This window comes from Oratosquilla oratoria, chromosome 4, assembly GCF_046742065.1.
Source record: "Oratosquilla oratoria isolate Oo_2021 chromosome 4, ASM4674206v1, whole genome shotgun sequence".
Classification (NCBI taxonomy): domain Eukaryota; kingdom Metazoa; phylum Arthropoda; class Malacostraca; order Stomatopoda; family Squillidae; genus Oratosquilla; species Oratosquilla oratoria.
The window spans coordinates 18,567,759-18,586,113 of record NC_134780.1 but is presented as its reverse complement, the minus strand read 5'-3'; the positions used below and the strand labels follow the sequence as shown (position 1 = coordinate 18,586,113).

Here is an 18,355-nt window from a genome sequence, read left to right as displayed (position 1 = left end):
ACGTGACATGAAGTTATCACACTCTACTGTGTCAACAATTTTGAAAGACAAAGAAAGAATTTGTGAAGCTGTGAAAGGATCTGCGCCCATGCGATCAACAGTGATAACGAAACAACGTACCGGGCCCATCCATGAAATGGAGAAATTACTGCACATTTGGATGGAAGATCAAATTAAAAAACGGACACCGTTAGCCTTTTTACTGTGCAGACAAAGGCTAAAAGTCTATTCCAGACTTTGAAGGAACGCGCCGGAGAAGACTACAGTATTTTTTTTTTTTTCCCAAGGACTGGCTGTTTCAAGAGATTTAAGAAAAGATTCAAACTGCATAACGTTCGAGTGACTGGAGAAGCAGCGATGGCATATGAGGAAGCTCGCAAGTTTATCGACACTTTATGAAACGACCAAATCATCCCCCCCCCCCCCCATTACGCGCGCTACCCCTACTGATGATGATGACGCCGACGATCCACAGCCAAAGCACCTGTGACGCAAGCAATTAATAAAGTTGTATTTCGGTATGTTTAAAAAAAAAAAAAAAAATCACACCTGTACTTTATGTTTTGTATGTTTTGCACACAACGATCTGCGTCAAAATATCATCAACACATAAACGCCCCCTACCCCCATCCCTCTCTTCCTTGCATAACAGTATTATCCATACACAGTCATTCTTCACTCATACCTATCTCCTGCCTTCTCCCTCCCTTGCTCAACAGACATTCCTCTCTTGCTCAATACCCCCTTCACCCCATCCACCGGTGTGGAAGTTGCCCGCATCCCACGTCTGCGATACCACACTGAAGAAATAACGGAAAGGGAAGAGAGATGATCATAATAAATGTAGATAAAATTAACCATAAACGGTACAAAGATCAATACTTATAATGGCCTTCAATCAATCACAATTTCCAACCTACCTTTTCGTAGGTTATTTGGTGTATGAAATAGAGAAATATTATCCACATTATTGTTTAAACTGCCGACGCTTTGGACACAATGATGACGTCGCGTAGATAGTTTATGTGTACACAGTACACTGCTCGGCCCCCGCACATGTTACCCCATGCTCAAACTCAGCCAAATCTATGAAGTACAAACAAAATCACCTAACATCATCCTCAGATTGCACAGTGTACCATTATGAAAAGGGAGTTCCACTGTGCCAGAGAGTTAAAACGGATTAGCTCTTTAGGAGCCCGAAAACGAGTACAATCCAGGATGATCAAACCAGAAACCACGTGTCCGGAAGAACTACAAATCGCCAGACGATCCCCCTCCCTAGTTGTTCCACTCAAGCAACTACACAAAGAGAGGCCACCCTCATAGTACAGAAAAAATATATATGAATACTTGTGATTGAACCAATATGTGGAATAGAAGATAAGGCAAGACAGCGGCCCGATATTGTCTAAAAATGATAGAAGCAATGGTAAAATACAATCCATAACAACCAAATCTACAAATAATTTCTATCACATGTTTTATGTTATTATTATTTTTTCTCCGTATTCTCGAGTGGCTTTGTAAAAAAAAAATGGAAACTAAGAAAAGCACAGCTATGAATTTTTTTGTAAATTATCACTTCTTATTTGAGAAGAATGCGTACAAAAATTTACTTCTAAAGCCAAGGTCGCTTTATACATGATCTTAAAAAAACCGGTTGCACTTCACAAGATGCAGAGTTGTACACGATGATATACAGTCATTAATCATGCAATTAATGGAATTGAATGGAGTAAAGAAATCTTGGTGAAAAAAATCTATCGTCACGATCTTCGCCAACAGGAAACATGTTGCACCTGTTTGGCCCAAGTCAATCAATGAACAGGTTCAGTGTTACTGTCTGGAGAGAGGGAGTGAAGGACAATATAGTATTTGGTGCTCTGCGTCTTCCATGTGACGGTTGCATCTTGGGCAAATGCTGTCTGTTGCAGTTTGGTCAAATCCGTGTCGGTATTGTTTTATTACAGGGGGTCACCAAACTACAGCCCGCGGGGGCAGTTCATCCGGCCCGCCACCTCATTGTACATATTTTGTGTATTAGTAGATAAATGTTTGTCTTTATTTTTGTGTATTCACTGTATTGTATTGAAAAAAAAAATTATGCTGCCTGCGCTCATTATTTTCTCAATTATCTGTCCCGCTGTGAAAACAAAAACAAAAACGGTGACTAGTGGGAGGTGGTGACCTGAATGTGGGATACCAATAAAAATCTTGTCTGTCATGGGGCTGATTTTTCTGATGTGTTGATTTCTTGGTTGGGGAGGATTGGAGTATAGAATTTGGCAAACTGTTAAGAAATATTTGTTTTGTGATATGTGTGTATTTTACCCGTCTGGGGTATTGGCTGCATGTTATGGTGGCAAAATAACATCCAGTTGATACTTTAGGGTCTATATGGGGCGCCCCTACGGACCAGAGCCACACACCATTTTGTCTGTGATAGAGGAAAACTCTGTTCATAGAGAAATTATGACACTTTTATACTACGGCTGTCCCTCCGTTATGCTGTCCCCCAATCCCTTGTTACTACCCTGTACCATTTCTCTGAATATTCATTTCCTTTTTTCGCCTACCCTGTGGTGGGGGAAGAGAATGCTATCACCAAGTCTTTCCACTTGAATCGTAAGAGGCGACAAAAAACGGGACGGGGGATGGGATTAGAAGTCCTGCTACCTGTAGCCCCAAAGGGGACATTCCTATAAAAAAAAATAAAGACATAAGAGGGTCTGGGAGTTTTCCAACCAGTACTCTAAGGTTTGGTTCTTTTAATGCGCGTGGATGTGGTACAGATGAGAGTAAAAGGGAAGAGATAGGCAGTATGTTTGTGAGAAGAAAGATGGATGTGCTGGCTTTGAAACTTAAATGAAAGGGAAGGGCGAGTGTGAGTTTGGGAATGTAGCTGGAAGGTACTCAGGAGTGAAGAGGGGACGAGGGAGAGAAGGGGTGGTTATACTAGTAAGTGAAGAGATAAGTAAGCATGTAGTGGAGTGGAAGGAGGTTTCATCAAGATTGATGTGGATGAAGGTGGAGCTGGGAAGGGAGATGTGGGTTTTTGTAAGTACGTATGGGCCTGGTAATGAGAAGAGCGTAGAGGAAAGGGAGGCTTTATGGGTAGATATAAATGAGTGCATAGAGGGATTAGGGAGAAATGTCAATGTAGTTGTATTGGGAGACCTTAATGCTAGTGTAGGAAACGAACCAATAGACGGAGTGATTGGGAAGTATGGAGTTCCAGGTAAAAATCGTAGTGGAGAATTGACGGTGGAGATGTGTCTTGAGAGTTGATGATAGCAAATACAGTGTTTAGGAAGAAAGTCAAGCATAAGTACACATGGGTGAGGGTGGTGGATGGAGGGGTGGCAGATAGAGCCTTAATGGACAATATAGTGGTGACCAGGAGAAGGTGGGGGAATATGAGATCATTTTCTGGTGGAAAGTAAATTGGTGGAGAAAGAGGAAAAGGGCAGAAGGTAGGGAGGTACTTACAGTGAACTGCTTAAATGAGAAAGAAAAGGAGAAGGAGTATAAAAAGCTGAGAGAGGAGTGGGAGAGAGTGAAGGATAGAGTAGAACTAGGGGTGGAGGAGGAATGGGGATGGTTCAAGAAGGGAGTCAAAAGGTGTGCAAAGATGGTGTGTGGAACAAGGATGGCGGGAGGAAATAGAAGGAAAGGTAGTGAGTGGTGGGATGAGGAAGCAAAGAAGGGTGTAGAAGAGAAGAAGCAGGCATTCATAGATTGGCCACAAATTAGGACGAGGGAATCGTATGAGAGGTACAAAGTAAAGAGAAGAGAAGTTTAGCATAAGATAAAGGAAGCAAAGAGGAGAGCAGACGTGAAATGGGGTAAGAGTATAACAGAACACTTTGAAAGTAATAAAAATATGTTTTGGAAAGAAATTGAAAGAAGAAGAGGAGGCGAATCAAATAGAGAAGAGAAGGTAAAAGGTGCAGATGGAGAGATGATAATGGAAGAGAAGGCAGTGAGAGGAAGGTGGGCAGAGTATTTTAGGGAGTTGCTAAATGTGAAGGAGGATAGGGAGGGAAAGGTAGTTGCAGTGGGAAGTGCTAAGAAAATGAGAGTGATGAGTGAGGAAAATGGAGGAGAAATTGGGAAAGATGAAGTGAAAGCAGCTGTTAAGATGATGAGAGCAGGTAAGGCACCTGGGTTGGATGGATGCCATGCAGAATGTCTGAAGAAAGGAGGTACAGTTATAGTGGACTGGCTGGTGAGGTTATTTAATGTTGCTGGAGAGAGGGTAGAGTGCCGGAGGACTGGAGGAGTGCCTGTATAGTTCCACTTTACAAGGGAAAGGGGGACAAGTGTGAGTGAAGTAGTTACAGAGGGATCAGCTTTGTTGAGTGTAGTTGGGAAGGCTTATGGGAGGGTCTTGATTGAGAGGATTCGGAGAGAAACAGTGGGAGTAATTGGTGAGGAACAATGTGGTTTTAGGACAGGTAGGGGTTGTGTAGATCAGATTTTTGTGGTAAGACAGATATGTGAGAAAACTATAGGAAAAGGTAAGGATGTTTTTTGGGCTTTTATGGATTTGAAAAAGGCTTATGGCAGGGTAGACAGGAAGGCACTGTGGAAGGTACTGCAGATATATGGGATAGGAGGAAAGGTGTTAAGAGCAGTCAAGAGTTTTTACGAGAGTAGTAGAGCTTGTGTTAGGATTAGAAATGGAGAGAGTAAATGGTTTGAGGTAAAGGTGGGACTTCGTCAGGGATGTGTTATGTCACCCTGGCTGTTCGATCTATACATGGATGGGGTGGTGCGAGAAGTGAATGCAAAGGTAGTGGGTCAGGTTGGAGATGGTTAAAGGAAATGGAGAAAAGTGGGAAATAAGCCAGCTGTTGTTTGCTGACGACACTGCACTTGTAGCAGGATCAGAGGAGGGATTGAAGACGTTGGTGCCAGAGTTTGAGAAGGTGTGTGAAAGAAGGAAGCTGAAGATAAATGCGGGCAAAAGTAAAGTGATGAGATATACAAGGGGAGAGAGTGACAGTAAGCTGGAAGTGAGCATTAAGCGTGAGAGACTGGAGGAAGTGGATAGTTTTAGATACTTGGGTGCGAATGTGGTGGGAAAGGGAGGAGTGGGGGTGGAGGTAGAATGTAGATTGAGAGAAGCGAGTAAATGCCTTGGTGGATTAAAAAGTGTAATGAGAAATAGACATTTGGGAATGGATGCTAAGAGGAGTGATTGTGCCAACAGCACTGTACGGGGCAGAAACATGGAACATAAAAGAGGAAGAGAGAAGGAGTTTGAATGTATTTGAGATGAAATGTCTGAAGTATGATAGGGGTTACTAGGCTAGATAAAGTGAGGAATGAGGATGTGAGGAGGAGAACAGGGGTGGAAAGGGAGCTGGGAGATAGGGTTGATGAAAGAGTATTGGGATGGTTTGGACACATGGAAAGAATGAGTGAAGAAAGATTAGTAAAAGAGGTGTGGAAGGCAGAGGTGGAAGGAGTGAATATGAGGGGGCGTCCTAGGATGAGATGGATGGATGCGGTGAAAGGGGCATTACAAAAGAGAGGAATGTCTGTTGAGGAAGGACGGGAGAGGACAGAAGATAGGGGTGAATGGAGAAGGGTTTTGTATGGATGATGCTGTGATGCATGAGGGGGAGTGGGTGGGGGATGGGGGTGAGGAAGTCTGTACGAGTAAAAATTTGACGCAGCCCGAAGAGATCTCCCCGTCTTCTCCTTTTCTGCATGAGGGGACGGAGAGGGCGGGTCGGTGAACTTATGAAGCGGCCTTGCTGTGGATGTGCTGTGTCTTGCGACACTGCTTCTGACCCAGAGCAGTGGACAGGGTGCAGGGACGACCAGTCATCCAGGAGGTGCCAAGAGAAGAGGGAGGGAGGAGGGTGGAGGGGAGTGGGATATGTAGGGAATGGAATGACTGGGAGTGGTTTCTATGCCTTTTTCTTTTTGGCTACCCCCCCCCCCCGCCGTGTAAGGGGGAAAAAGCCTTTGGTATATGCATGTATGTGTATTTTACCTAGTTGTATTATATGGGAAGGGAACTATGCTCGTGGTGTGTGCTTTTGTATGAATACATTGTGGGGTGTTAAGTGCAGGTTATTGTAAATGTCTGAGTAAAATACTGAAATAGTTGTTTTTATGTTGTGTTTGGTGCGATGTAATTATATAATGTGATGGGAGGGGCGTAGACTTACTTGCATCTTACCTGTGGTTGCAGACGAGCCAGGCCCAAGTCAAGGTCCTCAAGAGTGAGAAGGACAGCCTCGAGTGGGAGATGGAGGTTCTTCGCCAGAAGGCCAGCAAGGTAAGCTGAGACCTACCTCAGGAGTCTAGCTTGTTCTTGTAACCCATACAGTGTATACCAGTGTATTTCAGTCTTTTTCACTCCATTGCCCCCTTCATTTTTTCTCCCAATTCCCACCTCGCCAATAAATGTTGGGAAAAAATACAAATACAAAATACAATAAAATGTTGATGAAGGGAAGCCCTTTGCTTTATCACAAAGTTGATAATTATGATTATCTTATAATTCTTCTCCCAGAACAGAATCATGGTTTATTCATACTTATATTTCTCACATTATATAGAAATGTATAAATTTTAGCAACCGGCCATGGTCCCTAGGTTGAGAACCACTGGTATATACTCTTGAAGATATGTATGAAGGATCTACATGGGAACATGTCAAAGAACACAGGGATTAAAGAGAAGGGTGCGTATGGTCATGTGCCGTCACGGCGTTTAGTTGATTGATAGTTTGGTTTGGGGGTTTATCAATCAATCAGTTGTCTCAGGTCTCTCTCGCAGGAGACTTACAACTTTGAGGTAATCAGCAACAGCTATCGATTTAGCCCATAAGTCATTCAAGGAAGAGATTTTGTGTTGTTGTCTGGGTGGAAGTGTAGGATAGGTTGTTTATAACCACAATAGCCACAAAAGTCTATAGTCTTTTGTGGTTATTGCATCAGAGGTACTTGGCTTCTTTGGCCAGACATATTCTATGTTGGTATTATGTTGAAGCTTGATAGTGTCTTGAACACAGTCGTGCTTGTGAGGGTCTTGATTGTCGTGTGGGGGCTGGTTTCTGTGGAGCTGATGTAAGTTTGAATAAGTAATGGAGTTTGATGGAGTAAGAAGAAGAAAAAGAAAATAAGAGGAAAAAGAAGAATAAGAAGCAAAAAGAGGAAGAAGAATAGAGAAGTAAACCTAAGAAGAAAATGGAGGAAGTAAAGAGTAAAAAAAAAAGAGAAGAATAGTAATAACGGCGAGAGTAGCAAAAGAACAAGGGCAAGATAGACAAATGATGAACATCACATAGTACCAGTACTATTAGTAGTAATAATAGCGTAGTTGTAATAGCAGCAGCAGCAGTAGTAGTAGTGGTAGTAGTAGTAGTAGTAATAGTAGTAGTAGTAGTAGTAGTAGTAGCCATTAATAGTGGCTGTGGTGATAGTAGTAGTAGTCGTAGTAGCACTCGTAGTAGTGATGGTTATAGCGATAGAAGTAGTAATCGAAGTCGTAGTAGTAGTAATAGTGGCAGAAGAATGCGTAAAAATAATAACAGAACTTAAAGAATAAAAAACGAGTAGCGATAATGACAAGAACAGAAAGGACAAGAAATGTGGAAGACCAGCAACAAAACGGCGAAGAAAAAATAAATCGCATGCAGGTGGACCCCCTAGTGGAGGAGGAAGAGGTGGCCAGAGGCGGAGGATTGCGGGCAAAGGTGGGGAGGGTGGGGGAGGTGCTTTCTCGAAGGCATCTTGTGCCAAAGTTGTGCCTGTAACGTGCCTCTGCGCATGGCCGACCCTAACACTCTGTTTGAGCTGGTTTTCCTTGAACAGTATATGTTATGTACACATTCAGAGCATTTACCCTCTTGTCCCATCTGTTGAATTTTAGAGGCTTTATTCTGGCTAATATCAAGCGATTTATTCCGCGGATGCGGGAATTACTGGCATAAATGGGTTGAGGTGTTACCAGGGGTGAGAGGCGACTACGGGTATGGTCATTTGTCAATACATATCTGGATGTATGTATCATTACGTAGATTAATCAAATTATTTGACTTGTATGTGTACATATGCAAAGCAACGCACACAAACACGCACTACACACACAAAGTTACTGTGTGTGTGATTGTCTTTACATGGTTGCATCTACGAATTAGGCTTCCTGCCAATGCTTTCGTATGTAACACAGAGTGAACCCGCTGAATTATTTTTACGTTTATTTTTTCCGTCGTTTTCTTTTATATATCCGTCTAGGTAGATTACAGATCGACCCTTTACCTTTCCTTACTCACATTGAGGGTGCATCTCGAGGGCCGTCACTCGATCCCCGGACGAAAATTGTAAGCTCGACAATGAGATTTGTGGATTCGACCGGTGGATGTCGCCGACATTGTAAATGCTGTTAAGTGTGTGTGTATGTGTATTTACTTAGTTCTATTTCACGGAAAAGGGAGCTATGCTCGTGGTGTCCCGTCTCCATATCTCGTTTAATCTAAACTGTATTTACCTAGTTGTATTTACCTAGTTGTATTTTACGGGAAGGGGAGCTATGCTCGTGGGGTCCCGTCTTCATATCTCATTTTATCTAAACTATTTTTAAATTCATGTATTGTTTTTGCACACACCACTTTCTCATCTAACTTGTTCCAACTGTTTATTACTCTGTGAGGAAAGCTGTTCTTTTTCAAGTCTCTTCTATAGCTGTCTTTTTTTATTTTCTTTCCGTGTCCTCTTGTATTTCTGTCATCCCATTTTATCAGATTCTCTCTATCAGTAATTTCTATGCCTTTCATGATTCTGTAAATAGCTATCAAATCTCCTCTCTCTCTTCTTTGCTCTAGTGTCTGTAGTTCAAGTTTTTGTAGTCTCTCTTCATATGATAGTTTTGAGAGTGTTGGTGCCAGTTTTGTAATTGCTCTTTGTATTCTTTCAAGTTTTTTTATACATCTTTTTGTACTTGGTGACCATATCGTTGCTGCATATTCCAATCTTGGTCTTATCAGGGTGATTAGGATTTTCTTCACCATTTCTACATCCAGATATGTAAATGCAACTTTGATTGTTCTTATTAAATTATAAGTTTCTCCAAAAATCTTATTTATATGTTTCTCAGGTGACATATTATTCATAACAATGACTCCCAGGTCCTTCTCGTTTTCTACTTTTTTATTCCTTCTCCCAATTTATATGCTCCTGTTATTGTTTTTGCTTTTTCCAAATTCCATTATACTACACTTTTTTGTATTGAACTCCATCTCCCACTTCCTACTCCATTCCTGCACTATATTTAGGTCTCTCTGTAGTGATTCACAATCTTCTTCAGTTTTCACTCTTTTCAGTAGTTTTGCATCATCTGCAAAAAAGCTCATATAGCTTTCAATTCCTTCATCCATATCATTAATATATATAGCAAACATTATTGTGGCCAGAACTGTTCCCTGCGGAACACCGCTTATTACTTCATCCCATTTTGAATGCTGGTTTCTTATCACTACTCTCATTTTTCTTTCTTGCAAAAAGTCTTCCATCCAATTTAGTAGTTTTCCCTGTATTCCTCCTTCAGTTTCTAATTTCTTAAGCAACTTCTTATGTGGTACTTTTTCAAAAGCTTTCTTTAGGTCTAGAAATGCACAGTCCGCCCATCCATCTCTTTCTTGTATTATATCTATTAGCCTTGAATAGAAACATATTAAATTGGTGACGCATGATCGTCCTTGTCTGAATCCAAATTGCCTTGGATTTAACACTTTGTTTTTTTCTAAATATTTTACCCATCTACTTTTGATAATTCTTTCACAAATTTTTGCTATTGTACTTGTTAGAGAGACTGGTCTATAGTTTGTAGGTTCTTCTTTATTTCCTCCTTTATATATAGGTACTATATTTGCTTTTTTCCAATCTTCTGGAACTTTTCCTTTTTTCAAGGAACTGTTTATTATGCTATGTATTTTGTCTGCCAGTTCATTCCTGCATTCTTTCAGAATCCAGTTTGCTATATCATCTGGTCCATGCGATTTTCTGACATCAAGATTACTCAAGTGTGTCAATATTTCATTCTTTGTTACTTCTATTTCTTCCATAGGGGGGACTTTCTCTTTCCATTCAATCTCTTCAGGTTGTATGTTCTCCCTTGTAAACACTGATTTAAAATGTTTGTTCATAATTTCCGCCATTTCCATTTCCTCAGTGTATTCAACTCCCTCTTGTGTGTATTTACCTAGTTGTATTTACCTAGTTGTATTTTACGGGAAGGGGAGCTATGCTCGTGGGGTCCCGTCTTCATTTCTCATTTTATCTAAACAATTTTTAAATTCATGTATTGTTTTTGCACACACCACTTTCTCATCTAACTTGTTCCAACTGTCTATTACTCTGTGTGGAAAGCTGTTCTTTTTCAAATCTCTTCTATAGCTGTCTTTTTTTATTTTCTTTCCGTGTCCTCTTGTATTTCTGTCATCCCATTTTATCAGATTCTCTCTATCAGTAATTTCTATGCCTTTCATGATTCTGTAAATAGCTATCAAATCTCCTCTCTCTCTTCTTTGCTCTAGTGTCTGTAGTTCAAGTTTTTGTAGTCTCTCTTCATATGATAGTTTTGAGAGTGTTGGGGCCAGTTTTGTAATTGCTCTTTGTATTCTTTCAAGTTTTTTTATACATTTTTTTGTACTTGGTGACCATATTGTTGCTGCATATTCTAATCTTGGTCTTATCAGGGTGATTAGGATTTTCCTCACCATTTCTTCATCCAGGTATGTAAATGCCACTTTGATTGTTCTTATTAAATTATAAGTTTCTCCAAAAATCTTATTTATATGTTTCTCAGGTGACATATTATTCATAACAATGACTCCCAGGTCCTTCTCATTTTCTACTTTTTTTATTCCTTCTTCTCCCAAATTATATGATCCTGTTATTCTGTTTTTGCTTTTTCCAAATTCCATTATACTACACTTTTTTGTATTGAACTCCATCTCCCACTTCCTACACCATTCCTGTACTTTATTTAGATCTCTCTGTAGTGATTCACAATCTTCTTCAGTTTTCACTCTTTTCAGTAGTTTTGCATCGTCTGCAAAGAAGCTCATATAGCTTTCAATTCCTTCATCCATATCATTAATATATATAGCAAACATTATTGGGGCCAGGACTGTCCCCTGCGGGACACCGCTTATTACTTCATTCCATTTTGAGTGCTGGTTTCTTATCACTACTCTCATTTTTCTTTCTTGCAAAAAGTCTTCCATCCAATTTAGTAATTTACCTTGTATTCCTCCTTCAGATTCTAGTTTCTTAAGCAACTTCTTATGTGGTACTTTGTCAAAAGCTTTTTTTAGGTCTAGAAATGCACAATCAGCCCATCCATCTCTTTCTTGTATTATATCTATTAGCCTTGAATGGAAACATATTAAATTGGTGACGCATGATCGTCCTTGTCTGAATCCAAATTGCCTTGGATTTAGTACGTTGTTTTTTTCCAAGTATATTACCCATCTATTTTTGATAATTCTTTCACAAATTTTTGCTATTGTACTTGTTAGAGAGACTGGTCTATAGTTGGTAGGTTCTTCTTTATTTCCTCCTTTATATATAGGTACTATATTTGCTTTTTTCCAATCTTCTGGAACTTTTCCTTCTTTCAAGGAACTGTTTATTATGCTATGTATTTTGTCTGCCAGTTCATTCCTGCATTCTTTCAGAATCCAGTTTGCTATTTCATCTGGTCCATGTGATTTTCTGACATCAAGATTACTCAATTGTATCAATATTTAATTCTTTGATACTTCTATTTTTTCTATAGGGGGGACTTTCTCTTTCCATTCAATCTCTTCAGGTTGTATGTTCTCCCTTGTAAACACTGATTTAAAATGTTTGTTCATAATTTCCGCCATTTCCATTTCCTCAGTGTATTCAACTCCCCCTTGTCTTAATTTCTCCAAGTCCTGTTTGTTTTTCAGTTTATTGTTTACAAATCTGTAGAATAGTTTTGGTTGATCTTTACATTTTTCTATGACGTCTTTTTCATATTTTCTCTTTTCCTCTCTGCACGTTTTTTCATATTCATTTCTATAACTGGTATATATTTTCCATTTTTCTGGTTTTCTGTCTTTTTTCCATCTGGTCCAGGCTTTGTCTCTTTTGTCTTTTAACTCCCTACAACTTTTGTTGTGTACCAGCATTTTACATATTCTTTTTCTTGTTTTTGTCTTGGGACATAATTTTCCACTCCTTTTTTGTAAATTTTTGTCAAAATATTCCATTTCTTTTCCACTGATGTTTCTTCTTTGTATATTTCTTCCCAGTTTTCTTGTTGAAAGAATTCTCTTATTTTATCAAAGTTTGTTTTTTCATACATCATTCTTCCTTTTCTATATTGTTCATTTCTTTTGATATATTTTTCTTCATTAAGTTCCAGTTCAATCAATATGTGGTCACTTTTACCTATTGGTGTTTTATATTCAATCTTGTCCACTATTCTAGGTTCAGATGTAATTAATAAGTCTAGTCTCGATGGTTCTTCTTCATTTCTATACCTAGTGTTCTCCTGTATCCATTGTGTCATTGTGTGGTCAATAATCATCTCAAGTAGAGTGTTTCCCCATGAGTCGTCTCCACCCTTTACTGTCATTTCTTCCCAGCAGATTTCTTTGCAATTAAAGTCGCCCATCATAACTATTCTTCCTCCATCTTCCATTATTTTATTTAATGTTATCTTTGTGTCCTCTAACATACTTTTATGTTCACTCTCCTCCCATGAGGCTGTTTTTGGAGGCACATAATTGATCACAAATTTTCTGCTCTTCTTATCTCTGTCTTCTACTTCTATCATAATCATCTCTACTGTATTCTTTCCATATATGACACCTTTCACGTTTATATCCTTCTTAGTCAGGAACATAACTCCACCCCCTTGCTTTTTCTCTCTGTTTCTAATCCAATAATTGTATGCATCATGTCCTACACTGTTGGGTGGTAGTGGGCCTTTTAATTTTGTTTCTACAATTCCCATTATGTCCGGTTCTTTTTCCTTCAAATAATCATTCAGCTCATTCAATCCTGTTATTAATCCATCTATATTTGTGTAAGACACTCTTAGTTTTCTGCCACTTCCATTGTGTTCTCTGTTTCCCTTATGTTTTTCTTTTGTATGTCGAACTTCCTTAGTTTCATGTTCACTACTCTCCAATAGTATCTCTCTTTCTCTGACTCCGTTCTGTTCTCGTTTTTTGCCTTAGCTTCCAGTCTTTTCTGCTTTTCTTCCTCTCTTTCCTCTTTATTCATTTCTCTTTTTATCCATATCTTTTTGTATTGTTCACTTGTTGCTAGTTTCCCTGTTTTGGATAAGATATTCTCTGCCGTTGTTTGTGACTTGAATTTAATCTTAATTGGTCTGGTCTTGTCTGTGCTATACTTTCCGAGTCTAAATTTCTCTTCGATTTGTTTCATAATTTCTGGTTCATCTTCCTGAACTGATTCTAGTAATTGGCTTACTTTTTCATTTTCCTCTTTGATTCTTGTGGTTCTATCTGTGTTGTGTTTCTCTTCCATTCCTAATATAATTATACATTTCTTCTTGTCTGCTAAATCTCTTACTATATTCTCCTTTTGTCTCATCACTTTAATAACTGAGTCTTCAGTATGTTCTTTCAATTGCTGTTTGACTATGTCAGTGAATGAAACCTTATTTCCTTCTTGGGTTTTCTTCCAATTTTTACTTTCTTTAGCTATTGTCTCTCTGTTTTCTTTACTATTCTTCTTCAATTCCTCATTCTCCACCTTTACATCTCTTAACTGTCTTTTTAGGTCTTCTATTTCATCAGTTAAGTTTTTATTCGCCTTTTCTAGTTCTTCCAATCTTTCAACCCTTTGTAAAATGGTGTTCATATGACCTAACCTACTCTCCAAGTCCTCGATCACCTTATCAACCTTCTTCTCTAGTCTTGTCAGTCGGGGGGGGGGGGTTTGTGTCCCCCCCACTCTCTTTAAATCCCTTGAAAATATTCTCATCACTTTCTACTGTATTGTTCCTATCTATACTTCTAATCTTTACATTCTTATTAGACATTCCGTCGTCCTCCAGCTCGTCTTGCGGTCGCTTGTTTACTTTTCGGCGGTCTGTTAGGGCCAAGTCCTCTACTTCCTCATTACCTTCCATTTCCCCAGCAATCCCTCCCCTTCTCCTCTTTCCTTACTTTCCCACTACCCCACGAGCAATTTCCCCCCACCCTGTAAATACAAAAAGGCACTTCTCTTTGCGTTGGGATCCACAATCTGCACTTTTCTTCAGAACGTTCTTCAAGCCGTCCGTTCGTTGAAAGTGTGTGTGTGTGTGTGTGTGTGTGTGTGTGCGTGGAAAATTATTAGCTTAGTGAACGCTGATCATCTAATTCGTCTTGCGCAGATCGAGAAGGAGAGGGACGATCTGTACAACAACTTCGTCGCAGTGGTCGGGGAAGTGCAGCAACGCAGCGAACTCCGCAATGTCGTTCTGGAGAAGAGACTCAACGAGGTAAAGGAGGAATATATATATTTTTTCTTTAGTAGTAGTAGTAATGAAGGCATTTTTTATTATGAAGTTGAGAGAGTAAGGTAATATATATATATATATATATATATATATATATATATATATATATATATATATATATATATATTGTAACTGATATTTCATGAGGCAAAGAATTCTTTGTGTAATTCTTATTTCCTAAGGTAAAGAAAAACCTAATCGAGTGTTATGTAGAAACAAGGTCAAAATACTAAAGGAGAAGAAATCAAGAACCACTGACCAAGAGTCGTGCCTCTGCAGGCTGCGTCTTCATCCCCTGTAATATCTTCTTGTAGAGCTGCTCTCAAAACTCCTCCCTGTAAAACTTTAACTCTTAATCAATAATCTGCCCGAGCGCAGGTGTCGGAGACCCTGGAGAAGCGAGAGGCGGTGTTGTCAGAGGTGTTGTCTGCCACCAATCTGGACCCATCGTCACTGCGTCAGGTCACCCGACAACTTGAGGTGAGGTTCGAACGTTCATTCTGCCTGCCGCCAGGCGATTTCATTCACTTGAAAGACAAACTCCGCGCTTTCCGTGTAGTAGCCTATCTTCACAGACTCGTCGACAGCTGGGATTGTTTTTGTGTATTTCTAAACGATGTCGTCAAGAGATTTCATTCACCTCCCCCCTCCCCATGAGCCTCGATACTGGCTTATTTATTCATATTGGTTAATACCGGTTGGTTTGATTCAAACAAGGGTGGGTGTTAAGGGTTAAGTTAAAATAATCTTTTCATTTCGGGTATGCATCTTTATAGATCTTATTTTGGCCAATTACAGACGGTTTTATTTTAATTTTTTAGTTTTTTTTTCTTGACATCATGATGCTGACGTCACCGCTTCCCGTTATGTTTTCTGTGACGTCATTTTCGTTTTCTTCTCCTGTGACTATCATGTCATGGCATTGTTCGAATCATTTCCGTTTTTTATGTGTGGCAGATTGATAACTTCCTGTTGTAAATACTGATATTGTTTTTAGTGGGATTGATTTTTGTCCATTATATTTTTTTCCTCTCTGAAGATTGACGTCATTCTAATATCTTCCGATTTTCTTTTGCATGGCATCATGCTGCTTACCTGCAATGGTCAACTTCAATCAACTCCTGCAACCGTCTTCTCTGTTGACATCCTCCACGACCTCTAAAAATTATATATATATATATATATATATATATATATATATATATAATATATATATACATATATATACATATATATAATATATATACATATATATATAATATATACTGTATATATCATATATATATATATAATATATATATATATAATATATATATATATATATATATACATACATATATCGAATTTGAAACTAACGATTCAAATTCACTTTTGTAACCGTCACTCTATTGACAATAACATCCTCCTCGACTTCAAAATTCTGCAATCAATGATTCAAAATCAAATTTGCGCCATACGATGCTGACCGCCCCTTCCTTTAACGCCTTTGTGGAAACAAATTATTACAACCATATAAATCTGTTTATTGCAATGAACGTTTCCAAATGCAATGGACACATTCACTACGATTCTGCAACGAACGGTTTCTAATGTAACGATCATTACAACCGTTGCGCCTTGTACGTCATTCCCTTATCGTTCCACGTTAGCGTGGAACGTCTCCCAACGTCATTATTATCGAAATGTTGCTTAAATAATAATAACGACAACAAATGAACTGTACTATGGTGTACCGCCACCACAGTCGATCGTGGATGAGAAGAACAAATTGGTGAAAGGGTTGAAGGAGGAAGTGGCAACTCTTCGGAGGATGTACTCCGACCTGCTTCTTCAGGAGCAGTCCGCCCCGGCCAAGGGCGGTGGCGCGGCCACCAAAGCAAACAAGAGCGACTCACTCGCTGGATAGTCTGGGAGGCGGTCGTCTACGCTTCCGCCTTTCCTACACAAACAAACACACGCACACATATAGGTCGGTCATACGAGCTTTGAGCTCTCTTACGGGAGGGAAATGGCTGTCGATCACGAGTCCAGCACGTGATCCAAAGACCAAGGTGAATACACACACACACACACACACGGCTCAGTGGTGTAGGAATACCGCGCTCGATCGATGTAATTCAGCAATCCAAGTTCGAGCCTCGCCCAAGGGTGAAAATTTCAACATCGCTGCATTGCGACTGGCACTCCAACTCTTGTGAGCAAAGAGTTGAGTGTGGGTGTAAGGTTAAAGCATTAACCATATACTGGGCCACATATGAGCTTTCATCCGGGAGGGTAATGGCCGTTGATTACGAATCCAACACGTCATCCAAGACCATGGTGAATCATACACGCGCATGCGCACACACACACACACACACACACACACACACACACACACACGACTCGGTGGCGCAGTAGGTAGAGGCTCAGACTCACAGCACGGTGGTACCGGGGGTACTGGGTTCGAATCCTGCCCAGGGCTGAAATTAATTCAGTATCGCTGCGCCTCGAGTCGTTACTCAAACTCTCGTGGGCGGGGAGTTGGGTGTGTGTGTGAGTGTAAGGTCGTAGCATTACCCATAGATCGGTCATACGAGCTCTGAGCTCTCTTCCGGGAGGGAAATAGCTGTCGATCACGAGTCCAACACGTGATCCAAAGACCAAGGTGAATACACACACACACACACATACACCACACACACACACACACAGGACCCTTGAGAGGAAAAAAAAATGTGCTGGTGTGAGACCTTTTCTAGTCCCCCCCCCCTTTCGGAAAGGAGGGCCCAGAAAAAGTCTAGATTGCAATGATTAATTTGTTAAACAAATATTTAATTCAGATAATTCATAATTTGAACAGTGTTTCGTACATCGATAGATCCGTCACTAAGGACGCGCGTGTATGAATTCCCTTCACGAGGACTGTCGTCTCGAGGCGATGGAACTAAATAAAAGCAAGTGCACCGTCCCCTGTGAGCCAGTTTGCACTTGGTTGCAAACTCGCAGCAGCAGCGGCGGCGGCAGCTTTAGCTCTAAATTAGGCCCTGACTTGGTTCTGATATAGGTTTTTTGGTTTTAATAAATTTATTACGCCCGTGGGGGCAAACAATAGTACATCTATCACAGCATTGTGTTAGAGGACATGTCATATATTACACACATTCTTTAAATGGAGACATAATACAATAATCATTCAGGATCCCCCGAAATGGTGATGGCGAGATAGTGGCACTATGTAAATGTTACATACAATCATCATGCCCCGTCTCCGGGGAATATTGTCTGTCACTATGGGTCACTGGAGACAATAATACCAAGGGTGTTCGTGTTAGGACGGTTACACAGCCCGCACGGTGATCACCGTGGCATCTGATATAGGGTGGACAGCAGAAATTATCTCTTGCCTAGCAGCAGTGTTAAGGGTGCGCTGAGCGATATTTGGGAGCGTCCCTAGGTTGTGGTTATAGACAGCCGCTAATGACTTATCATTTACCTTGGAAAATCCGTCTGAATCCAGTGATACAAACCTGAGGTTGTCACAAATTAGGAAACAACCGTTTAAGACAAGTACTAACCACAGTCATTATTTCTATTTCTATTGGAGATAAATTTATATTAGAGAAGTACTGCCACAGACTGATTTAGAGGCCGATACGTCACACATAATTGCCTATTTCAATTTTGAACTTTGATATTCATGGGCCCCCAAACTCTAAGGCCGGCCACACACGTGCAGTTTAAACTGACAGTTACAATTATTCAGTTATAACTGTCAGTTGAATCTGCACGTGTGTGTGTATCTCAGTAATACTGAGATACCCACACACATGCAGTTTCAACT

At 40.0% G+C, this 18,355-nt stretch overlaps 1 protein-coding gene across 1 annotated transcript in view; it reads left to right on the top strand.

Annotated features, from left to right (window-relative positions):
- Gas8 (Growth arrest specific protein 8) overlaps positions 1–18,355 on the top strand; it is a 40,770-nt gene that overhangs the window by 20,846 nt on the left and 1,569 nt on the right. Inside the window, exons 8-11 of the mRNA XM_076183536.1 lie at positions 6,212–6,298; positions 14,407–14,514; positions 14,911–15,012; positions 16,277–18,355. The exon at positions 16,277–18,355 is cut by the window's right edge and continues 1,569 nt beyond it. Coding sequence (XP_076039651.1) covers positions 6,212–6,298; positions 14,407–14,514; positions 14,911–15,012; positions 16,277–16,438 — 459 coding nt within the window. The 3' untranslated portion in view covers positions 16,439–18,355. The remainder of the gene's footprint in view (positions 1–6,211; positions 6,299–14,406; positions 14,515–14,910; positions 15,013–16,276) is intronic.